Source organism: Dipodomys ordii, unplaced genomic scaffold, assembly GCF_000151885.1.
Source record: "Dipodomys ordii isolate 6190 unplaced genomic scaffold, Dord_2.0 Scaffold195, whole genome shotgun sequence".
In the NCBI taxonomy this organism is placed as follows: Eukaryota; Metazoa; Chordata; class Mammalia; order Rodentia; family Heteromyidae; genus Dipodomys; species Dipodomys ordii.
The window spans coordinates 3,421,976-3,445,942 of NW_012267411.1; the positions used below are offsets into that span (position 1 = coordinate 3,421,976).

At 37.8% G+C, this 23,967-nt stretch overlaps 1 protein-coding gene across 1 annotated transcript in view; it reads left to right on the top strand.

Moving 5' to 3' along the window:
• Positions 1-23,967, top strand: part of Reln (reelin) — a 323,527-nt gene that overhangs the window by 243,812 nt on the left and 55,748 nt on the right. Inside the window, exons 36-44 of the mRNA XM_013034723.1 lie at positions 3,784-3,868; positions 4,637-4,819; positions 7,057-7,228; positions 7,329-7,431; positions 9,833-10,062; positions 17,051-17,271; positions 17,919-18,066; positions 20,261-20,519; positions 21,374-21,623. Coding sequence (XP_012890177.1) covers positions 3,784-3,868; positions 4,637-4,819; positions 7,057-7,228; positions 7,329-7,431; positions 9,833-10,062; positions 17,051-17,271; positions 17,919-18,066; positions 20,261-20,519; positions 21,374-21,623 — 1,651 coding nt within the window. The remainder of the gene's footprint in view (positions 1-3,783; positions 3,869-4,636; positions 4,820-7,056; positions 7,229-7,328; positions 7,432-9,832; positions 10,063-17,050; positions 17,272-17,918; positions 18,067-20,260; positions 20,520-21,373; positions 21,624-23,967) is intronic.

Sequence of the window (23,967 nt, forward strand, 5' to 3'; positions counted from 1 at the left end):
GTCCTAGACATACACTAGTTATTGCAAATAAGGGAAACCATGGGACCTATGTTTCTTTGGGCCTGGATTACTTCACTTAATATAATTTCTTCCAATTCTTTCCATTTCCTAACAAATGGAGCAATGCCATTCTTTCTGATGGAGGCATAGAATTCCATTGCATATATATGCCACATTTTCTTGATCCATTCATCTACTGAGGGGCATCTGGGTTGGTTCTATATCTTAGCTATGGTAAATAACACTGCATAAACATAGTTATGCTGGTAACTTCAGCATGGTCTTGTTTGTGATCATTTGGGTAAATGCCCCAAAGTGGGATTGCTGGTTCATAGGGGAGCTCTATGTGGAGTCTTTTGAGAAAATTCCATACTGCTTTCCAAAGTGGTTGAACAAGTTTACACTCCAAACAACAATACAGTAGGGTTCCCTTTTGGCCACATCCCCTCCATCATCTGTTGTTATTAGAGTTCTTGATTATAGCGATTCTAACTGGAGTAAGGTGGAATCTCATTGTTATTTTGATTTGCATTTCTTTTATAGCTAGAGAAGTTGAGCATTTCTTCATGTGTCTATTGGCCATTCTTATCCCCTTCAGAGAAGTTTCTCTTTCAGTCTTTAGCCCAGGTATTTAATCAGTACTTGTTTTGAGGATTTGTTGTTGGGGGATTTAATTTTTTGAGTTCTAAGTATATTTTAGATATGAGACCCTTGTCCATTGTATGGCTAGTGAAGATCTTCTCTTTTCTTTCTTTATGAAGTTGTCCCTCCTGTATTTTTTCTCCCTGGTGGTAAATTTAAAAACATTGAAGTCACCAGGCATCAGTGGCTCACACCTGTAATCCTAGCTACTCAGGAGGCTGAGATCTAAGGATCACAATTCAAAGCCAGCCCAGGCAGGAAAGTCCGTGAGACGCTTATCTCCAATAAACCACCAGAAAACCAGAAGTGGTACTATGGTTCAAGTGGTAGATTGCCAGCCTTGAGCTGAAGAGTTCAGGGACATCACTCAGGCCCAGAGTTCAAGCCCTATGACCGACAAAAAAAAAGAAAAACATCAAAGCAAGTTTAATAGCGTTCCCAAACACTGTTAATATATTTTTTATTTTACTGTAGATGTCTGGTAAGGGAAATTTTAATCAATTGAGTGAAACTCTGCTCAGCTGGTATATCTCCATATGTGAATACATGCTACAACCTGTCCCTCTCAGCATGGGGATATTGACTGATCTAGGTGTGCAAATGAAGTCATTGACAAAAGTCTGCATGGGTTTCAATATAACCTTAATGATGAATATTTAACACTCAGAAAATTAGGCACCCTGGATCTTTTTCAATTATAGTTAATAGATGCCAGTTATCATCTTCCTTTGAATCCAAATTCTTCTCAGGTTTTGGATAAGAAAGGAGAAATGCTTGTAAATGTTGAATGACTTACAAGTCCTGAAAAATTTTGAAAGATCTAAGAAATTGAGGTAGCACATTTCATATGGAATATTGTATTTTTTTTTTACTTAATCTCGGGTAAGACACACAACCACTAGCTAACTTGTCATACACTTGAAGTCACTCACAAAATCGAAGAGCAGAAGCCCTGTAACTTATTCAAGGGTCTTTTCTTGAGAAAATTTTAAGCTAGAATTACCCTGGTCCTATAAATAGGAAAGATGCATAGTCTTTCCTATTTCCCCGTTAGCCAGGCTGATGCAAGAGCAGCCAAGCATTATATGTACTAGACATACTGCCTATCAGCTCTGCAAGACATGGAGTGCTCAGTATGCACCATTCACTAGGCTGAGGTTTGACCTAGAAAGGCATTCTTTCATGAAAAAGGAAATGATAGTTTCTTTTTCATGTTTATAGATACAGGAATAGTATCATTAATTACAGTAGCTTGTCTACAAAAGAATTCTTCACATTTGGCACAAATGGGTTACTATCCCTTGGAAAATGATGAAAAAGAAACATTTCTATCTATCCAGGCACCATGGCTCATACCTGTAATCCTAGCTGTTGAAGAAGTTGAAGTTTGAAGGATAGCAGTTCAAGACCATCCCAGAAAAATGTCTGAAAGTTCCCATCTCAACCAGTATCGGGGCATAGAGGCACATGTCTGTTTTCCCAGCTACTTGGGAGACCCGATATCAGGAGAATAGCAGAGCAAGGCTAAACAAATTCCCAAGACAGTGACAAAAAGGAAAAAAAACATGAAAAGTAAAATGAAAAAAACCTCTTGTTTCCATTTCTTGGAGTTCATTTTGATAAACATCATTTTATATGATCATATGTACATAGCTATTGAGCCTTTGTGATCCTCTCCTAAGAATATCCTTCTTTGGTCTCACTGTGTGAATATTTAGAGTCCTGTTTATCATGTCCAAGTGTAATTTTTTGTCTTTTATCATCCATTGTGTTTACTTGTAGATTCATAGGGATGTAAGTTTGCTGTTTGGTGGAGGGTAAAGGGAAGCAGCAAAATGGCAGGACAAGAGTGAACTAATGCAGCTAATGCTCACTAGACACTGTTGAAAATGAACTATTCAACTTGTGGAGGAGGGGGATTTGGAGGGAAAAGAGTGGGAGAAAACAAAGGAAGAAATGACACTATTCAAAAAGAAATGTACTCATTACCTGACCTATGTAACTCTAACCCCTCTGTACATTACTTTTACAATAAAAATAAAATTCGCACACACACATAGATATAGATATAGATATGGATATAGATAGATATAGATATATTTTCCCCAAGAACTCACCTCAACATGAAAAGCTGCATGAGGTAACATGTGCTTGTCATCCTAGCTATGGCAGTGGGAAGTATAAATGGAAAGATCTCAGTGCAAACTGACCTGAGCACAAAGTAGGACCCAAAAATAACCAAATCAAAAAAAAAAGGACTGGAAATAGAATGTCTGCCTAACAGTGAGAAGCCTTCATTTAAAACCCCAGTACCACAAAGAAGATGACCAAGGAAAAGGAAGAACCAGTTGACAGTGTCCACTCAGCATCACAGCCACAAGCCAAGAAGTGTCACCATATTCAACAGTTGCACCAGCAGAATAGAAGACCTATTTGGATCTTGAGACATTTGCATAGTGAGATCTGTCATCCTGGCTGTCACCACAATCCTGTGAACACATGAAGAAAACAAGCTTTCCAGCTGTCAATCTCAGGCAACCAGAAATAGTTAATTGGAAGAAAAAATTACTAAAGCTCATGTGATCTCTTTCCTTGTTTCTTGGCATCTCCACATGAGTGGTGACAGCCTGGGCATGAGGGCCTGCTTTAGTTATGCCTTATTTAACATGACCAAGTGTATGGAGCAAAAGAGTGCTGTGTCAGCCTGAATGGGAGCCTCCTGGGGCTGGCGGAGCAGACAAGGGAGTAGGGAGGTCCTGAGACTCCTTGGAACGCTGAAAAAGTTACCTATTAGTTCTTGACCTCCAGCAGGAGCACTTGGAAAGCTTCCCATCTGCTTCCTCCTTCTTTCCCAACATGCTGTGATCAAAGGAGACTGGTTTTTAAAGGCCTGTAGATAGATAGTGCTATCATTCTTACGCTACTCTAAATCACAGCAGAGTAAGATTTAGAGGTGCAAAAATGGAATTGCGTTATTCAAGCACAGAAACATTAACAGGGAAACGGGAATGGTTTCATTTTTCCTTTTGCATATGACAAATATTGCTTATTTATCATTCGTTATATGTTACTACTGCTTACTTAATAGGAATTAAGTAGTAAGTAGTAAGACATGCTTAATTCATGTGTGTTTGTTTTCAGGAAGGACTGAGAATGCTTATTTCAAGAGACCTAGATTGTACTAATACTATGTATGTCCAGTTTTCACTTAGATTTATAGCAAAAGGTAAGTTGTTCCCTTAAGTAAACACATTGCTTTCCTTCCAGAAAATTCTCTATGTATAATTCTTCCTTCACAAAGCAAACAGATTCAAGGGCCCATAAATTTCCTTATGTGGAAGAGCTGTCATAAACTTGTGTTCATCAGTATTCACAAGTGTTCTTTAAGTTCAGCTTAATCATACAGTAAACTTCTGGTTCTAAATTATCTCATATAACTCTGGTAATCACATTTATTTTATGGTTGCTATATTTATCATTATAACCTTGAGTCTTGCTGTCACGGCTTCAGAAAATTTAGTTAAGAAAATTAAATTTTCTTAATTTATGAAAAATTTGTATTTTTAAAACTATGAGCTCTAAGAAACCTTCTCTTTGTCATTCTGACTTTTCAAAGTTTATGAAATGATTTCCCTTAAGAATCATAACATTATGGAAGTAAGTTTTAAAGTAATTTTTTGTCTGTAAACCAAGATATAAATATTTGATTTTGTAAACCTATGATGCCATTAAATGTATTTACCATAGTTTCTAAATTCAGAATGATGCATGCACTCATCTGAAAGAGTGTTATATGCAAATCCAAGATACTGTGTGGTTTAAAAAAATATTCATATACAGAGCCTTCCCTGTCATCACTTTCAGTAGCTTCTAAAGCATTTGGACCTTAGAGCCTCTATGTGAACATAAATTGGCTTGAGCTCTGATGGCAGAAGAGTAAGCTAAGATCCCCATCATTCTCACATGACTTACACCTCTGTTACCTTTTTCCTAGGTACCCCAGAGAGGTCCCATTCTATCCTCTTGCAGTTCTCTGTTAATGGAGGAATAATTTGGCACCTGATGGATGAGTTTTACTTCCCTCAAACAACCAACATACTTTTCATTAATGTCCCCTTGCCGTACAGTGCCCAAACCAATGCTACGAGGTTCCGGCTCTGGCAACCTTACAATAATGGTAAAAATGCATGTGTTCTGTGATCAGTAACAATAGCATGTTAATATACCTGTTTTTAAAGTGTTTGCTTGGTAGCTGTCCACAGCACCTGCATGTTACTTACCTCACTTTTGTCTGTTCTCAAGGAATATTTGACTTCATGTGTCTTCATTTATCATCTCTTCATGCTTAACTGGAGAACTTACACTCTCTTCATATTGTAAACTTAGCTAAATCCTGTCACAGAACTAAGTTTTATAAAACAATCATCTAGCAGGGAGTCAGTGGCTCACTCCTGTGATCCTAGCTATTTAGGAGGCCGAGATCCCTAGGAAGAAAGATCCATGAGACTCTTGTCTCCAATTAACCACTAAAAAACACTGGATGTGGAGTTGTGAATCAAGTGGTAGAGTGCTAGCATTGAGAAAAAAATAAGCTCAAGTACAGCACCCAGGCCCTGAATTCAAACCCAAACCCCAGGACTAGCAGTAATTATAATAGTAGTAGTAATTATTATCATCATCATTAACATCAACATCAACATCATCATCATCCAGTATTTTATTAGGCACCAGTGACTCATGCTTATAGTCTTAGCTACTCAGGAGGCTGAGATCTGAGAATCAAGGTTCAAGTCAACCCAGGATTACCAATTGTAACTATATTTTTCTTGAATTCACTTAGGAATGCACAGTACTAAGTAAGCATTTTTATTAGTAAAATAGAACATTGTAGGAAATGCTGTGGCAAGGTAAGAGAGTGCCTAATATGATATTCTTGTCACATACGTTTGCTTCAGTGGTAAATTAAAATGACTGGATTTGGATTAAAAATATTTTAAATTGTTACAGAAAATGGTTTTATGAATTTCTAATGTTCCATTGCTTCTTATAATTCTATTATTGTTGATTATAAAAGTCCAAATTTTACAACATCATGCATTTAATCATCTAAATAAGCACATACTCCACATTCAGAGGTAATGGAGAAATGGTTTTGAAATTTAACTTTGTATTTCCTTTATAACTAATAAGTAAAAAAATACAAAACAACTTATGAGATAGATACATACATGGATAGATATGTTAGCAGGTAAAAAGACAATCATGATGGAGTTTTGCCTAAATGGCTTATATAATAAGTGATTCTATGAGACATAAGATATTATACAAGACGTATTATATATACATACAGTAAATATAATAAAAATCCAACAAATAAATAGAGGTTCAAAATCCAGAAGAGTGCTCAGTCCTCATGTAATATCTGAAATGTACATATGATTTTTTTAAATTGTATTCCTCTACCCACTTGCAAAATAAGAAAACAAAAGAAAGGTCTAAGAATTAGACAAAGATAGGGGCATTGGATTTCCTTTACAGCATCAGTTTATTGCTTCAGACTCCTGTTTATAGATCCTTAATGCTTTGTGTGAATTGTATACTAAAAGTAGGAATCAGTGGAGTACAACCTAGGGGAAATCTCAAGGCTTCTGCTTGGCCTGGTTTTTACACTTCAATTCAAGTTCAGTCCAGATAGTGTTGGACAACTGCAATTGGGTTTGCCCTTGTCTTTTGCCCTGTAACATTTCCTTCAGATACCTGGTCCAAGTCAGTCAGAGCCTAGGATGATCAAGAATGGTCTCACTAAGTTCTCATACACTACCACACATTTTTGAAAGGCATTAAGAACATATTATATAATCATAGGGACATTTTTTCCTATGTCAAGTAAATAATATAGCTAAACGCAGTTAGGGATCAGGACAATATTGTAGTGTCTATGATCTTTCTGTCCTAGTCTGATGGAAGCAAGTCATTGTCTGATGCTTAAACAGCCCTGAGTTGCAACTTGAATGAAGTAGTGTACGTCGGCTCTGAATTCATCCTCACAGACCAGTTAGACCAAAGCAAACTCCTCCAAACACTAACCATACTCATTTCCTTTCCTTCTGTGCAGGGTGCACAGCTTTGTTGTGACTGAAAGGCCAACACAGGTCCATAAGCTGTTTGTCACAGCTTTCTGAAGTTGGTGAGGCACTTCTGTGCTTTGTCAACTTAATATGGTTGCAAGCTTAAATTTTTTCACACTTTGATCACTGTGAATACACTGTTAAATTGTTTGTGGGTCTTGTCTTGAAGGCATATGTTCAGCCTGTTGTAGCTGAGTTCCTTCTGTCATGTACTTTCTTCCAATGATCAAAAATGTCCATCTGATTTTCATCTTTGAAAAACATGCTTTATCTAAAAATGCCTTAGGTAAGAAAGAAGAAATCTGGATTGTTGATGACTTTATTATTGATGGAAATAATCTGAACAACCCCGTGATACTTTTGGATACATTTGACTTTGGTCCCAGAGAAGACAATTGGTTTTTCTATCCAGGTGGTAACATCGGTCTTTATTGCCCCTATTCTTCCAAAGGAGCACCGTAAGTACTTAACTGAAAAGCTAAAAATAATCCACTGCTCTATACAAGTCATGATGAATTTTGACATAAACGATTTCCACATTGTTTCCTTGAATAACAGGGAGGAAGATTCAGCAATGGTGTTTGTTTCTAATGAAATCGGAGAGCATTCCATCACTACCCGAGACCTGAATGTGAATGAGAACACCATCATACAGTTTGAGGTATTTAACTTTATTCAGTTAGAAGTACTTTTAAGTTTTATCTCCAGCAAAATCTAAGAAAGAGGAGAGATATCTAGATAATTTCACACATTGTGACTTCCCTATTGGTAAGGTCATAAAATTTTGGGGCATCATAATTCACTTTTACTACCAGAACCCATTGTTATGCTTGCTTTCTTTTTTTTTTTGTCGATTGTAGGGCTTGAACTGTGGGCCTGGTCTCTGTCCCTGAGCTCTTCAGCTCAAGGCTAGTGCTCTACCACAGTGCCACTTCTGGTTTTCTGGTGGTTAACTGGAGATTAGTCTCTCAGACTTTCTGCCTAGACTGGCTTTGAACCACAATCCTCAGATCTCAGCTTCCTGAATAGCTAGGATTATAGGCATGAGCCATCAGTGCCCAACTGCTTTGCTTTCTTACAACATGGTTTCTCTGTCTACTATAATAATTAGTTGGAACAATTTTAAGCATTATAAAAACAAAAAGGATTATATTATTTTCGTATTCTTTTTTTAAATTCTTACTTAAAACTTAACTTTTCTTAGGTCTTACATCAATGTAACTATAATCTATGCCATACTAGCACATTTATATAATATTTATATGCTTCTATGAATTTCAAATTTTAAGCAATATTGCACTGTTTTATCATTTTAAATATACTTAGTCTGTATTTTATTACTATTCATGCTTGTCTTATATATATTTTCAATAAAGCAAATTCATAATTAAATTGAACCTCTTCACATATTTCTAAAACTTGGGTAAAATCAGCAAAACAAAAGATGCATTTCACCAGAATATCATAGCACAAGTATGTGTCTACAGCCAGTAAACTTACTTTAAAAAGCTTCACATTATGCCAACACAATTTTAAATATTTGTTTGATATTATCTGCCTGTGACCCTTAAATTATAATTGTGTCTTGTGATTTCAAATGTTAAAGATCAAATGATTCCTAGATAGAAAATTTGTTTGTATCTACTTTAAATTTTCTATTATTTTTACATATCACATATATATGTATATAATATATAAAATGCTTTAAATGCTAACAAAAGGTATAGGCATCTTTGTTTCTTTGAGAGGCTGAGATTGGGAGGATCATGGTCTCAGATGAACCAGGGCAATGAGTCCACAAGAATCCACTCTACCAATTGCTGGGTATGGTGGCATATTCTTGTCATCCTAGCTATGTGGGAAACTGAAATTACAAGGATGACAGTTCAAGGCCAGCCTGGGCAAATAAAATTCATGAGATCTCATCTCATCAGAAAAATAAAACAAAAATAACTGATGTGGTGGCATATGCCTGTCATTCCCAACTATGTGGAAATCATAAATAAGGTATTATAATCCAAGCCAGTCAAGGCAAATCAAAAATGAGACCCTACTTTAAAAATAACCAAGCAAAAAAGGACCTAAGGCATGGATTAACAGTAGAATGTTTGCCTAACAAGCAGAAAGCCCTGAGTTCAAATTCCAATACTGCCCAAAACAAAACATTAAGATAGAGACAAGTGCCTATAATTGTGTTTTGCCAAATGTCAATAGTTTACTCATAAAGTATTTTATTTTTATTATTAATAAGTTTTTTTAATGTGAAACTACCATACAGAGGGGTTACAATTACATGAGCAAGGTAATGAGTACATTTCTTATTAAGCATTGTTGCCTCCTCCTTTGTTTCCCTGCCCTCCCATCCCCCTCACCCCCGAAAGGATGTATTTTAGATGTTCTAGACACACACACACACACACACACACACACACACACACAGAGTAACTATACATGTGATGGATTGATTAGTTTCTTGACTGTGTTAGGTACTTCACTATGTGGAATTGTATCAAAATAGCACTTTGTCCACCTTATATACATACAACTTTCATCTTTCCTCAGACTAGAATAGTAAAAGAAAAATGATAGTATTCTGTTTTGTTTTGACATGGAATTTGTGTAGAAAATTCTCCAAATTCAAGACTTTTGGAATTAACTGGAAGGTTTTCTAAGAAGAGAAAAGAGATATTCCTACCCAATAGACTAGGGAAAAATCTAAGTTAGGATTAAGGAAACACTCTTTTCATTATGATGAAATTCTTGGGTTTTCTATGTAAATGGACAAAGTTAAAATTTAGAATTATCCCAGCCTTTGTCTTACCCACTTCCAAGTTTCTTATAAAATGAAGAGAAATAAATTTTTCATGAAATCTTTTGCGGTATTTTATGAGAAGAAATTTAATTTAAAAGCAATATATGATACAACTCTGAAAAAAAAAACAGAATCTTGCAATGTTAAATATTTCAGCCAGACAGTTTCCAGGAAAATGGAAATAAGTGCTGAATTATTCCCTGGCTTGTTATTCTGAGGTAATCTGATTCATTTTTTCTTTTATGCCAAGATCAACATTGGATGCTCCACTGATAGTTCATCTGCTGATCCGGTCAGACTGGAATTTTCAAGGGACTTCGGGGCCACCTGGCACCTACTCCTCCCCCTCTGCTACCACAGCAGCAGCCACATCAGCTCCTTATGCTCCACTGAGCACCACCCCAGCAGCACCTACTACGCAGGGACCACCCAGGGCTGGAGGAGGGAGGTTGTGCACTTCGGGAAGCTACATCTTTGCGGGTGAGCATCTCTGTCTGCTGCCTGGCACTGATTTTGTTTCTCACTTGACAGTTGGTTCCTGCAGTCATCATTGACTTGCCACTATATCAGGAAAGAAGCTTCACCTTGAGTTTCCTTTTCAGTTCTTGCTGGAAGCAGATCAATACATACTTAAAACACAGGACACAACGCTGATATAATACTTACTTAGAGCTTGAAGATAGATTTCAGAGCATGTTGTGAACTGCACAGAGGAACATGCATTTTTCCCACGGATCTTTAAGAGGTTTGGAAACAGTAGAAATATGGCTTTCCCTTAATTTTTGACTCTCCACTAATATGCTCAACCCTTGTAAATGCAGTTAGAATTAAGTACATTTGAGCATCTATTTATGCCTCACGCAGGAGGAGAGCATATATGTCAAAGAAAAGCCACCAGCATAGTCCCTGGTCTTGTAAAAATTTTAAAAATGGTTAGTACTTTTCCCCCAGGCATTTCTACTTCCTCAGCCTCTCTCTGTAACATATTTGACTCCTCTGTTGAAAAGCTATTTGGAGATAAAGGACTTCAACTCTAATAGAAGTGAAAGGAAGAATATGATTTCAAAACATAAAGCTAATAACGTGAGGGTGGGAAAGAGAGGAAGTCAGCAAAGCTGCCTGCCTCCAAGCATCTGCCTTTTCTTTCAGAAGAAAGAATTCTTCATTCGGAGTGTTAAAAAGAAGAAAGTACTCGTATCTCACTTTTAAGATAGGAACAGACTTCTATTCCTAATGTGATATTGAGCATAATTAGAAGGCTTAGGTCTTCAAGATAAGCTTGGTACTATTAGTATACCTAGCACTTTTCCAAAAGGGTGAAAGGGAAATGTCAAAAGCCTGCATTCTCTTTGAATATAATCCTCATCATCTTTCTACCATGTTCTTGATTTGATTGCCAAGGGCTTAAATATTTTCTGTTCCTGACTCTGTTACTTACTAATCCTTGATATTATATGTGGTCATTATTCTAATAAAAAATGCAACTACTTTTTTAAAGATAAACATTACTGAGCAAAATGTCCTCAAGATTTTTTAGTGTGACACTGACTCCACTCAGAAAGTCTGAGTACCTTCCAAAGAGCAACAGTAGGTTAGGATCGTTTTTTCTCACATTTCATAGACCACAGCTCTCATCTCTGGGATCTCCATTCCAAATTGCCTGAAAGGAAAGTCTGAACCAGTGAGCAATAGCCAGAAATCCATGTTGTTAATCCAGAAACATAGCTTTCCAAGCACCATGTCCATGAGAAGGATGGCCAGCGGAAAAGGTGTAGGTATCAGATATATGCAATGCCATGGTTCAAATGTTCGTGAACCACCCTCCCACCCCTGCGAAATTCCTATGTTGAGATCCTAACCTGTAAGGAGATGACATTAGCCAATGGGGACTTTGAGAAGGTGATTAGGTCATGAAGAGAGAACCCTACATAAATGGAAGTGATATCATTATGGAAGATATCACAGAAAATTGCTCTGTGTCTTCCACCATATGAGGATACAGCTAGAAAGTACTGTCTATAAGCCTCACAGACATCAAATCTGGAGGTGTCTGTATCAGGAACTTTCTAGCCTCCAGAACTGTAAACAATAAATTCCTGTTTAGAACCCACTTAATTTATATTATTTTATTATAGCAACCTAAAGAGATGATGCTACTAACGTCTATCATATTGCTGAAAAAACAAGCTTTCTCTTTAGAGGACTTTTAATGTCCTACTTAAGAAAACTGAAAAAGAATAAAGACTTAATTTGATCAAAGTACATTGTATACATGTTTGGAGATATCACATTGGAGCCCCTTTGCCCAATTAATACACACTAGTCCAAATTTTATGAAGAATTGTTAAATAACCTTAAAAGAGGTTTTAGAAAGCAAGCATTGGTGGCTCAGTCCTGTATCCTAACCTACTTGGGAAACTGAGAATAGGATGATTATAGCTCATAGCCAGCACATGCAGACAAGTTGGAGAGGCCCATTCCTAATCCATAGGCACAGCAGTGCGTTATACACCTGTCATCCCAAGTTATGTTGAAGCTGAGATTGACAGGATCATAGTTCCAAGCTAGCTCTAACCGAAAAGTCTACTTTCCTCAGTGGAGAAAAGCTGGATGTTGCGGCATGTTTCTGCCATCCCAGAAACTATAGGAAGCCTAAAATAGGTGGATCAGGGTCTAGGCATTCATCAAGGCTGGAATGGAGAATCTATCACAAAAATAACCAGGAAAGCACAGACTAAAAGCATGGCTCAGTAGTAGAGCATGTGCCTAGCAAGAATAAGGACCTGAGTTTAAACCCCACTATGAACCAAAAAAAGTAGGTTTTATGTCATGATTTCAAGTTCTCATGTGGAAAGAAACCCATTGAGAGGATATGAAGTAAATTCACTGTTAGAGACACTGGCCATACCAGTCCACACTGTGTCTAATGTCACTGAGACCATCTCTCTTAGCATGTAACACTTGTCCAGTATACCAGGCTCATATATAACACATAACAATATTATTTACAAATATGAGCAACAGAAATGCAGACATCTATATTTTCACCACTGGTTAAAAAAAATCTACTTACAAAACTCATTCCCAAAGAATTTGGACTGTCATGTTATTTGTGTTCCATGTCATTTTTATTTCTATGGAACGAAATTAAATGGGCTAAAGGGGTGTGACAACTCTCAGAATGGTCTAAACCTACTTTTTAAACTGCCTTCACCCCTTTCTGTGAAGAGAAGAATTTGCCATCATAGTCCTCCTTAGTCTTTGTAGTAAAAAAGAATTTGCCCTGTTCTTAAAACCCACACAGGCATGAATTGCTGGAAGGCAAAAGTTACATTTTCTCCAACTCAGTGAACCATTCCTTGGTTTGTACTCAACATGGTACATAATGATGGGAAGGGAAAATGTGAGCTGCTAAAAAGGGTTACAAAATCCATGTTTAATTTACCCTTTTCTAAGAATCATTGTATATTAGTTTCACAAAAAATATTAAATATTCTTAGGTGCCAAATGGTCATTCTTTGTGCCTCCAACATACTGCTAATCTATATTTCAAATGTACATATTGAGTGTCCAACAAATTTTATTCACATCTTCTTTGTCTTTTTAGTCTAGAGTCTTTTTCTCTTTAAAACTTCCTGGTTGCTTTTGCTTTATACAGTTTCATAATGAGTCAACTAAAAACCTGACTTAATAGAGGCAGAGTTGTGTGCTTGAAATTTTAAGTTTATGGTTAAAAACCAGATCCTTTGAGTACCATTGGCTTGGAAAAGCAGGTGCTGACATAGCCAAGGAGTGTGACAGTGAGAAATCTTCCAAGGAAGATTTCAGCAGAAGGAGCCACAGCAAAACCAGACCCTTCAGCCCATTTGTCACAGTGCTTGCAGTTTCTATGTCAAGGCAATGAGCAATAATAAATATCCAACCAAGGGGGTTCATTTGTATTCAGAACATTTGAATAAATAAGTTCAAAAAAATCCATGTAGGCTTTTGTTCAAAGGAAAACTCTAGCCATTTCCCTCAGCTCAGCAGTCTGAAAAGTTCAAAAGGTAAGAAGTACTGCTTGCCAAAACTAAGCTCTGACAAGTATTTGAAAATAAAGTCAAATTATGAACTGGCATTTTGGGGGCAGCTTAGTACAGTTGGAATCCAGGTATTAAACAATGTTGGGCTAAACTTTTCTTTTTTGTCAGTGCTGTGGCTTGAACTCAGGGCCTGAGTGCTATCCCCGAGTTTCTTTGTGTTCAAGGCTAGCACTGTACCACTTGAGCCACAGTACCACTTCCAAATTTTTCGAGTAGTTTATTGGAGATAAAAGTCTCACAGACTTTTCTGCCTGGGCTGGCTTCAAACTGTGATCATCAGATCTCAGCCTCCTGAGTAGCTAGAATTACAGGCTTGAGCCATCAGCACTCAGAGGGTTAAACTTTTATGTGAGAACATGATTCCATCTGTTCTACTAACTACTGAACTATAGAACTTACCACATTCCTTTCCTTCTTATCACCCAGTCCCAAGCCCAGTATTTGACTTCTAATTTCTTTCTCAAATAAAAAAAATCTATTAAGAATATCCTTTCAGTGATAACTAGAGATTGGACACATTTATAGAACACAAAAATAAGTGTCCCTGTCATCTTTGTCTTCTGCTTGCTCTGAAGCAAATCCTTCTTTGAACTAAGCATCGTCCATGGTAATATACACTAAACTATTTCTGGACTAGTTTCCAAATGTGCAGATTATTTCCAAGGAGGCAATTTGGCATCAGTAATATGATAAAATGACTCATTTACTTACTTCTGACTTTTAAGCTAACAACTACCTAAAACTAAATCTGATTTTCTTAGTTAAAAACCTTACAGACTAGAGGCATGGCTTGAGTAATAAAGAGTGCCAGCCAAGTAAACAAGTGGAGCAAGCTCAAAGCCCCAAGTTCAAGCTTTAGAACTTTCAGGTTTTTTTAATTACTGGGCATTATCAGTGTGCAAAAGGTCATACTGGGACCCTGCCAGGAAAGGAATCAGGCAGATTCCAGTAACTTGATCAATGATGACTATAATAGTGAAAATTCCATCAAAATATTGAAGAGACAGTGAGATTTGTCATATATCCTTAGAATAGCAATTCCCCTACCATTCTATCCAGAATTGAAAGCAGGTATTTTTAACTGCTTTCTTTGTTGTTATAAAGGTGATATACAGAGGGGTTACAGTTACATAAGTCAGGTAAAGAGTACATTACTTTTTGGACAAGGTCACCCCTTCCCTTGCTTTCTCCAGTTTTTCCCTCCCATTCCCACCCATGAGTTGTATAATACATTTTCAACATAGTGTCCAGTGAGTACCATTGCTGCATTTGTTCACCCTTTGTCTCTCCATTTCTGAAAGTAGTATTTAAACAAACTCTTTGTTCCACCGCTTCTGTTTCACCTTCCCTCCTGCAAATCAGATAAACATATATACAAGACAAAGGGTACATAAATAAAAAACAGGGGCTGGGAAAGTGGCTCAGTGGTAGAGTGCTTGCCTTGCATGCCTGAGGCCCTGGGTTTGATTCCTCAGCACCACATGAGCAAAAAGAACAAAGCCGGAAGTGGCACTGTGGCTCAAGTGGTAGAGTGCTAGCCTTGAGCTGAAGAGCTGAGGGACAGCACCCAGGCCCAGAGTTCAGGCTCCATGACCAGACCAGAAATAATAATGATAATAAATAAACAATGACAGAAAAAAGAAAGAGGTAAAGAAAAGAACTACAAACAGTAAATTATAAAACCTCTTCCAGGGCTGGGAAGGTGGCTCAGTGGTAGAGTGCTTGCCTTGCATGTATGAGGCCCTGGGTTCGATTCCTCAGCACCACATAAGCAGAAAAAGCCAGAAATGGCGCTATGACTCAAGTGCTAGAGCATTAGCCTTGAGCTGAAGAGCTGAGAGACAGTGCCCAGGCCCAGAGTTCAGGCCCTATGACCGGCCAAAACAAACAAACAAACAAAAAAATAAAACCTCTTCCATTTCTTAGAGTTCATTATGATAAGCATCATTTTATATGATCATATGTATATCACTATTGAGCCCTTGTGATCCAATTCAGCAGTGAAGCCCACTAGACACTATGTTGGAAATGAACTATGCAGCTTTTGGGGGAAGAAAGTGGGGAGAGGAGAAATTGGGAGAGAATGAGGGAGAGAGTGACAGTGTTCAAAAGGAAATGTATTCATTACCTGACTTACATAAATGTAGCTCCTCTGTACATCACCTTTACAGTAAAAGTTTGAAAAAAAGATTTAGAGGAAACTACTCATATAAACTAGGTCTTGGAAATTGTGGGGGGGGACACTTCCCATTCTTTGGAAGAATGAAAAGAATCGGTGAAATGTTAGATGTAGTTTAGTTAAAAATTGTGTGTGAGGGGTAGTGGGGGTATCAGCCATTAGCTCTGTCCATTTTAGTAGTGAAGCTCACCTTACAAGTATTATTAGCAATGTTTTTGCCAAATAAAACCTTCAAATTTCTTTTTAAAAAATGAATAAACCAATTCTTGTGCTGTCCTCCTACATTCCTAGCAGCTCTGTTCATAACAACCAAAAAGTGGGAACAGCCGGTATTCATCAACTGATAGGGATAAAGTTGTAATTTCCATGTGAAGGAATATTAATCATACAAGGGGATAAAGTAATGGTACTTGGCTACAACATGAATAACCTTTGAAAACATAAATGTTGTGTGAATGAAGTTAGAAACAAAAGTCATGTGTTGTTTGGTTCCATTTATAGGCAATATCCAGAAAGGGTAAATCCATAGGGTCAAAAAGATTAATGGCTTCCATAGGAGAATAAACTGGGAATGATTGCTGAATGGGTGTGGAGTTTCCTTTTGTAGATTGTAGGAGTGGGGAAATCTTCACTAAGGAAGTCAGTATTGAATGGGGAAGTCTGTATTGAAGAGAGTAGAAGATTAGGTGGAACTTTCACACACTGATTGAGTTAGGAAGGGTATACAGGAAGCAGAAACCTTGTCAGAAAAGACCTGGAGACTGAAGAATGGAGATTTCTCCCTAAGATGGTAAATCACATTTTTTTCTATTTCATTTGCTTTGTGCATACATCTGCATGCACCTGTTCTGGGACTTAGTGCTGTAAACTGTCCCTGAGCTTTTTTTTTTTTTTTTTTTTTTTTTTTTTGCTCAAGGCTAGTTACTCTACCACTTGAACAACAGCTCTACATCCAGCATTTTTTTCCAGTACTTTATTAGAGATAAGAATCTCATGGACTTTCCTTCCCAGGCTAGCTTCAAACTGAGACCCTAAGATCTTAGCCTCCTGAATAGTTAGGATTACGAGCATGAACCACTGGCACCAGGCAATGGTTTCTACTTCTTGAGTATGATGAATGGTAACTGCCCATCCTTCAACAAGATATACTTACTAAAAGTCTATTGTTCTGTTGATAAGTTTTTTAAAGAGTTTACTTCTTTTCCAGCTCCGTGCGTTTCAGATGGTACCAGGGCTTTTACCCTACTGGCTCTCAGCCAGTCACATGGGCCATTGATAATGTCTACATTGGTCCCCAATGTGAAGAGATGTGTAATGGCCATGGGAGCTGCATCAATGGCACCAAGTGTATATGTGACCCTGGCTACTCAGGTCCAACCTGTAAAATAAGCACCAAAAATCCTGATTTCCTTAAAGATGATTTCGAAGGTAATGTTTTCTCATAAATGATTTGTTGTTTTGTGAAAGAATGTATACATAGGTGCAATTTATGATGGAAAATTGATCAGTAACATTTACTCTAAGATTTCATTATTTTCTTGCAATAGTAAGCACTCAAGAGTTCATTTAGTCCTAAATTTTTGTAGAGTTCCATTGAGTACAGTTCCATTGGTGTTTGATCATCAATATTTATGACTTTAGAGTTGGTATATTTAGAATATACTTACCACATATTTTTAAAAACAATACAATTTAGCCAAGCATAGTGGATTATTGCTGGAATTCTAGCTACCTTGGAGGCAAAGATCAGGACGATTACAGTCTAAGGACAGCCAACGGGAGAGAAAAAGCTCATGAGACTCCATCTTAACCAATAAAAAGCTGGATATGGTAGTACCTACTATACCAGGTATGAAGGAAGCATAAACAGGAGGATTGTAGTTCAGTGCAGCAAAAAATGAAAGATTCTGTATAAAAGGGGGGAGGGCTGAAGGTGTGGCTCAAGTGATGGAGTGTCTGCCTAACAAGTGTAAGGCCCTGAATTCAAGCCCCTACCACCAATTTTTTAAATAATTATAATATGACTCTGCTTGGCGCTTGAGGTCATAAATAAACCACATTTTCCACTTTTTCAGGTCAACTAGAATCTGATAGATTCTTATTAATGAGTGGTGGAAAGCCGTCTAGGAAATGTGGAATCCTTTCCAGCGGAAACAACCTCTTTTTCAATGAAGATGGCTTACGCATGTTGATGACACGAGACCTGGATTTATCACATGCTAGGTAATTGTCATCAAGCATATTGTAATGCACAGTAATTGACATAATCAAATCAGGAAGAAAATCCAGGTGATCTCAAGGACAAGGCCTTGACACAGACACTTGGCATATCTGATCAAAGCTCTAATAAGACACCATTCACATATCCAATCTAAAGCTGAAAGATTTGTTCAGTAGCTGCATCAGAATCACATCTGTTATTTCATGGATTTGAGATTGGGAAATAACAATGTTGAATTTACTTTAACTTCAGAAAATTACATTTCATCTTCTTTATTTGCATTTTCCACAGTACCCTTCACTACCTGACCACTTGGGCCATGTAGAAATTATGCACATTATTATACTATGTTTAGGGAAAAAAAACTACTCAGTTGAAATATAGTATATCCTGAAGTCACTGGTGATTAATTTTATCTCCATTAGCAATTTTAGGTAAGAACATTTACAGCACAGCCTTATTCTTTATAAGCTTCTTTCCACAGTCTCACATGCATTCTAACAAGGCATTTTCTAAATTGACCACAGTCACTCAGAGACAAACATTTCAACTGGCTCAGAGGATTATGTCCTGTCAAGATGTATATTCCTTGATCATCTGATGAGCCAAAAACAACAAGCAAAATAAAAAAGGCAGTTTAACATGTATAAAATGCAACCCTGACCTATTTTTGTCAGTGAACAAAGAAACATGTTTTCATTTCTGAACTATTATAAGAGTATCTTAAAATACATCTTAACATATTTATTCTTTTTTCATAAATGTTTCATATAAGTTTTATCAGAATTCATAGAAAATGCATTCCTATCTATAAGTCTATAGTTATAGAAAACAAGATTTTATTCATTTTCATTATATTTCATGTAGGCACACGCACATACACAACCGATTTTTCTATTTTTATTTCAGGTTTTTCCCTAGCAGCTGATTTCTTTAATTTAGAAGCTACTAAATTTTTCCGAATAAGCAGTATTGATACGATTTTTCTTAACCACCAGTAATTTATTAGCTATATTTTCACTAAATTAATAGAAACACATCTCCAATACAAGTTTTTCTAAAAGTTTTCTGTAAGTGATGAGTGCTCTTAGAAATACTAGCGTTGCTAGGCATTAACCATACATCTTTTCATTAATCCAATGTTAAAAAGCTCCATTAAGCAACTCGTCTCAGTTGCTTGCTGTGTAGGATTTGCATATATTGACCTGAAAAATGTTCCATGTAAGCCCCAGTTTCTCAGGATCCTGAGACAGGGGGCGGGGAGATCATGAGGAGGTAATGATTTTATGTATGGTACCGAAAACATTTATTACAACACTTTATTTCCAGTGTTTGGAAATAGTCAGGATGTGTCTTTGGTTCCACATGAAATTTATTCTTCATTACCAGTTAGGATAGTGGCCAGATCAGGAACCAGCAGCTTGTCTGCCAAAGATAACATGTGAGCTAGTTTGTGTTGGCACCCAGCTGCTTGCTGCTGCTCTGTCCGCCTCCCTGCCAGCAAGGAAAGCTGCCACTGGTTGGCCGCCCCAGTTCTCAGTGGCCAGTATCACCCATCCCCAGACCCAGCAACAGTCAGAGGCTGGCACAGCCCCCCCATCAAGAACCCATTCTCATGCTTTCCTGCCCTGGCACAAAGAAAAGAAAAGAGGCCCAGGCCTAACATACCTTGTCCAAAAGCTGCTAGCCTTTTGCAGAGAGGTACTGCAACTACCGATTTTGAATGTGTCTCTCAAAACTAATTCCTGCTAAACCTAACAATGGTTGGTTTTCCAATAATGTGGCATGATCCACATTAATTACATTTTTCTAGTTTCAAACACTAAGGACTTGGATCTGGTTTATCTTTAATAAGTTGCAATTCATCCTCCCAAATTTGAAGAGCCTTAGAATCCCCCCATCATCTTACAACATAGCCCGGGGGTGCAGTGAGTTCTGACATCCCTCACGCTCTCCTCTGAGGCAAGATTTGAGGTACAGATATGGGCACAAAATTGCTACCTTTCACACTTCACATTTAATTAACTTATTTCCCATTAAAAAGGAAAAATCAGGCTTTGAAGTGATTGTTTTGGACGTTCATGAAATCATCATATTAATTAAAGCCATCCATTCCCCATATCACCCTGGGTGTTTGTTGGTTGTTAACAATGTGGATGTCTCATTGTAGTCTACAGTAAAGTCTATTAATGTTAGATTTGTGCAGTTCTTCATGAGACTGGGATGTGGTAAAGGTGTTCCGGACCCCAGAAGCCAGCCTGTGCTTCTGCAATTCTCTCTCAATGGTGGTCTCTCCTGGAATCTACTTCAAGAGTTCCTTTTCAGCAACTCCAGCAACGTGGGCAGATACATTGCCCTGGAGATACCTCTGAAAGCCCGGTCTGGTTCTACTCGCCTCCGCTGGTGGCAGCCATCTGAAAATGGGCATTTCTACAGCCCTTGGGTTATTGATCAGGTCAGTCCCTTCAGGATTAACTATTCCACTCTTGACATTTAAGCTAGCTGTAGCTTTAGGAAGCATTTAGTTCAACCATCTTGCTCAGTAGGGAAAGTCCTAGACAGACAGTTGAGTGACTTGCCCAAGGGCACACAGCTAGATTAGCTATGGTTTTTAGTTTCCTTTCTCTTTCTATTCTCTCAATTGCCTAGGCCTATAAAAATAAATGATACGACAGAAGGCATAGGTCCTGCTCATAGAAGGTGCTGCCATATGGCTAGAGGGACTTTATCAAGCGTAATACAAGGTTATAATTCTCTACAAAGGAAAACATGCAAATGAGCATTAATGTGCCACATACATTCAATTTCAAATCTTTCTTCCTAGCCTTTGAAGAAAAAAATAAATCTCCCCAACATCTTGATGGGCTATTCTGAAGGATCTTCATACATAATACCATGGGTGACAAACAGTAGAGCTCATGCAAAGAACTGGAGCTGCAATGCCTCAGGGCTGGACTGTCCTTAAATAGAAATTTTACATGGAAAATAATCCCATGTAAAGCCAAATTTTGCTTTCCCAGCTTAGAGACATGTAGTTTCCAAAGGCACAATTTGGCCCATGAAAGCTGTGAATGGTTTTGTCAATCCTTTGATTTGTTTTCTGTAGCCTCCTGCCAGATGGGCATCAGACCACATAAACAAGAGCCTTCTGAAAGAACCCCTAGCATTATGCTGTCTGTACAGTGCCAGTTCTGAGCAGGCTGGCAGATAAAAACAAACAAACACCAAAAAAGGACCAAACTTTCCTGTACCTTAAAATCAAATTAAGAATGGGGGCTTTTTAAAATTATCATTATTACTATGTTTCAGATTCTCATTGGAGGAAATATTTCTGACAATACAGTCTTGGAAGATGATTTCACAACTTTGGATAGTAAGAAATGGCTGCTTCACCCAGGAGGCACCAAGATGCCTGTGTGTGGCTCCACTGGTGATGCTCTGGTCTTCATTGAGAAGGCCAGCACTCGTTATGTGGTCACCACAGACATTGCTGTGAACGAGGACTCCTTCCTCCAGATAGACTTTGCTGCCTCCTGCTCAGTCACTGACTCTTGCTATGGTAGGTATTCCATTTCCAGACAGAAGGACAGCAATGGGTAGTAGTATCTGTGGCTGCTTCTGTCGTAGGACTGTTTGTATTGCTTAAGCAATACAAAATTGTAGTTTGAAGTCTTGAAATATCCTTGAAAATATTGTGCATAATTGAGCATATTTCTTAGGACATTGGACCAAAATTGAGATTAAGGTATTTATTTTTAATTAATTTACTTATCTAGGCAGTATTAGAGTTTGAATTCTGAGGCTTTAAATTTGCTAGGTAGACCCTTTATTACCTGGCCTACACTAACACTACTACCTACACAACCTTTTTGCTCTCTCAACTTGCTTTTAGATTGGATGTCACTTTTTCCGCAGAACAATCTGAATTATAATCCTCTTATTTATGCTTCTTGCTGTACTGGGATGACAAATGTATACCCCACTCACACCCAGCTTTTTCTGTTGAGATAGAGTCTCAAGAACTTTTTCTTTAGGCCCATCTAAAGCTTAGAGCTTCTCAATCTTAGCCTCCTGACTTGCTAAGTTTACAAGCATATGTTACCTCATATAGCTTAGAAAATTATTTTTGAAATCATTAGAATGTAAACTTATTTTTTTTATTTTGAAAATACTATACAGAGGGGTTACAATTACATGAGCAAGATAATGAGTACATTTCTTATCAAGCATTGTTGCCACCTCCTTTTTTTCCCTTTCCCATCCCTTCCCATTTCCCAACCCCCCTATCACTCCAGGCCCCCCCCAACCCCTCCTGCACCAAAGTTCTAAAAGTTCATTTTTCGACATAACATCTTGTACATCTCATTGTTGCAATGGGTCCATCTGTATCCCTATTTAAACAATTTGTTTTTTCCCTTCCCCTCCCCAAATTATACCAGCATCAAATACAGTGAAAACAGGAGTTATACCGTGGGAGAGGAACATACAAAGCAACAAAGAAATCATGTTATAAATATGTTAGAAAAAATCAGAAGAAAAACCATTTGAGGGGCTGAGAAGGTGGCTCAGTGGTAGAGTGCTTGCTTTGCATGCCTGAGGCCCTGGGTTCGAGTCCTCAGCACCACATAAGCAAAAAGAAAAAAGCCAGAAGTGGCGCTGTGGCTCAAGTGGTAGAGCCCTAGCCTTGAGCTGAAGAGCTGAAGGACAGCGCCCAGGCCCAGAGTTCAGGCCCCACGACCGGACCCAAAAAAAAAAAGAAAAGAAAAACCATTTGAGTCTTTATCTTGGGATTCATTTTGCCTAACATCAACTTATCTGACCGTTTCTGCTTGTCTCAGACATATACCAGTTATTGAAAATAAGGGAAACCATGGAACCTATGTTTCTTTGGGCCTGGCTTACTTCACTTAATATAATTTTTTCCAAGTCTTTGTATTTCCTAACATATGGGGTAATGTCATTCTTTCTGAAGGAGGCATAGAATTCCATTGTGTATATGTACCACATTTTCTTGATCCATTCATCTACTGAGGGGCATCTGGGTTGGTTCCATGTCTTAGCTATGGTAAATATTGCTGCAATAAACATAGTTGTGCTGGTAGCTTTAGTGTGGTCTTGTTTGTAAACATTTGGGTAAATGCCCAAAAGTGGGATTGCTGGAACCTTTTTCAGGAACCTCCATATTGCTTTCCAAAGTGGTTGAACAAGTTTACACTCCCACCAACAATGAAGTAAGGTTCCCTTCTGTCCACATCCCCTCCAGCATCTGTTGTTATTAGAGTTCTTGATTATAGCCATTCTAACTGGGGTGAGGTGGTATCTCAATGTTGTTTTGATTTGCATTTCTTTTATAGCTAGAGAGGTTGAGCATTTCTTCATGTGTCTATTGGCCATCCTTCTTTCCTCTTCAGAGAAGTTTCTCTTTAAGTCTTTAGCCCACTTATTTATTCGGGCAGTTGTTTCATTGAGGATTTGTTGTTGGGGGATTTAATTTTTTGAGTTTCAGGTATATTTTAGATATGAGACCCTTGTCCGTTATAAGGCTAGTGAAGATCTTCTCCCAATCCCATGGGCTTTCTATTATCTTGCTAGCTATGTCCTTTGCCGTGCAGAAACTCTGCAATTTCATGTAATCCCATTTGTCCAACCTTTCTTTGATTTGTTGTGTTTCCGGGTCTCCATTAAGAAAATTTCAACCTGTACCAAGGAGACATAGGGTTTCTCCTATTCCTTCCTGTAATGTTTTCAGGGTATCTGCTTTGACTCTGAGGTCTTTGATCCCTTTGGAGTTTATTCTGGTGCAGGGTGATATATAAGGATCTAGCTTTAGTTTTCTACAAGTGATTAACCAATTTTGCCAGCACCATTTATTGAAGAGGCTGTCTTTCTTCCATTCTATTTTT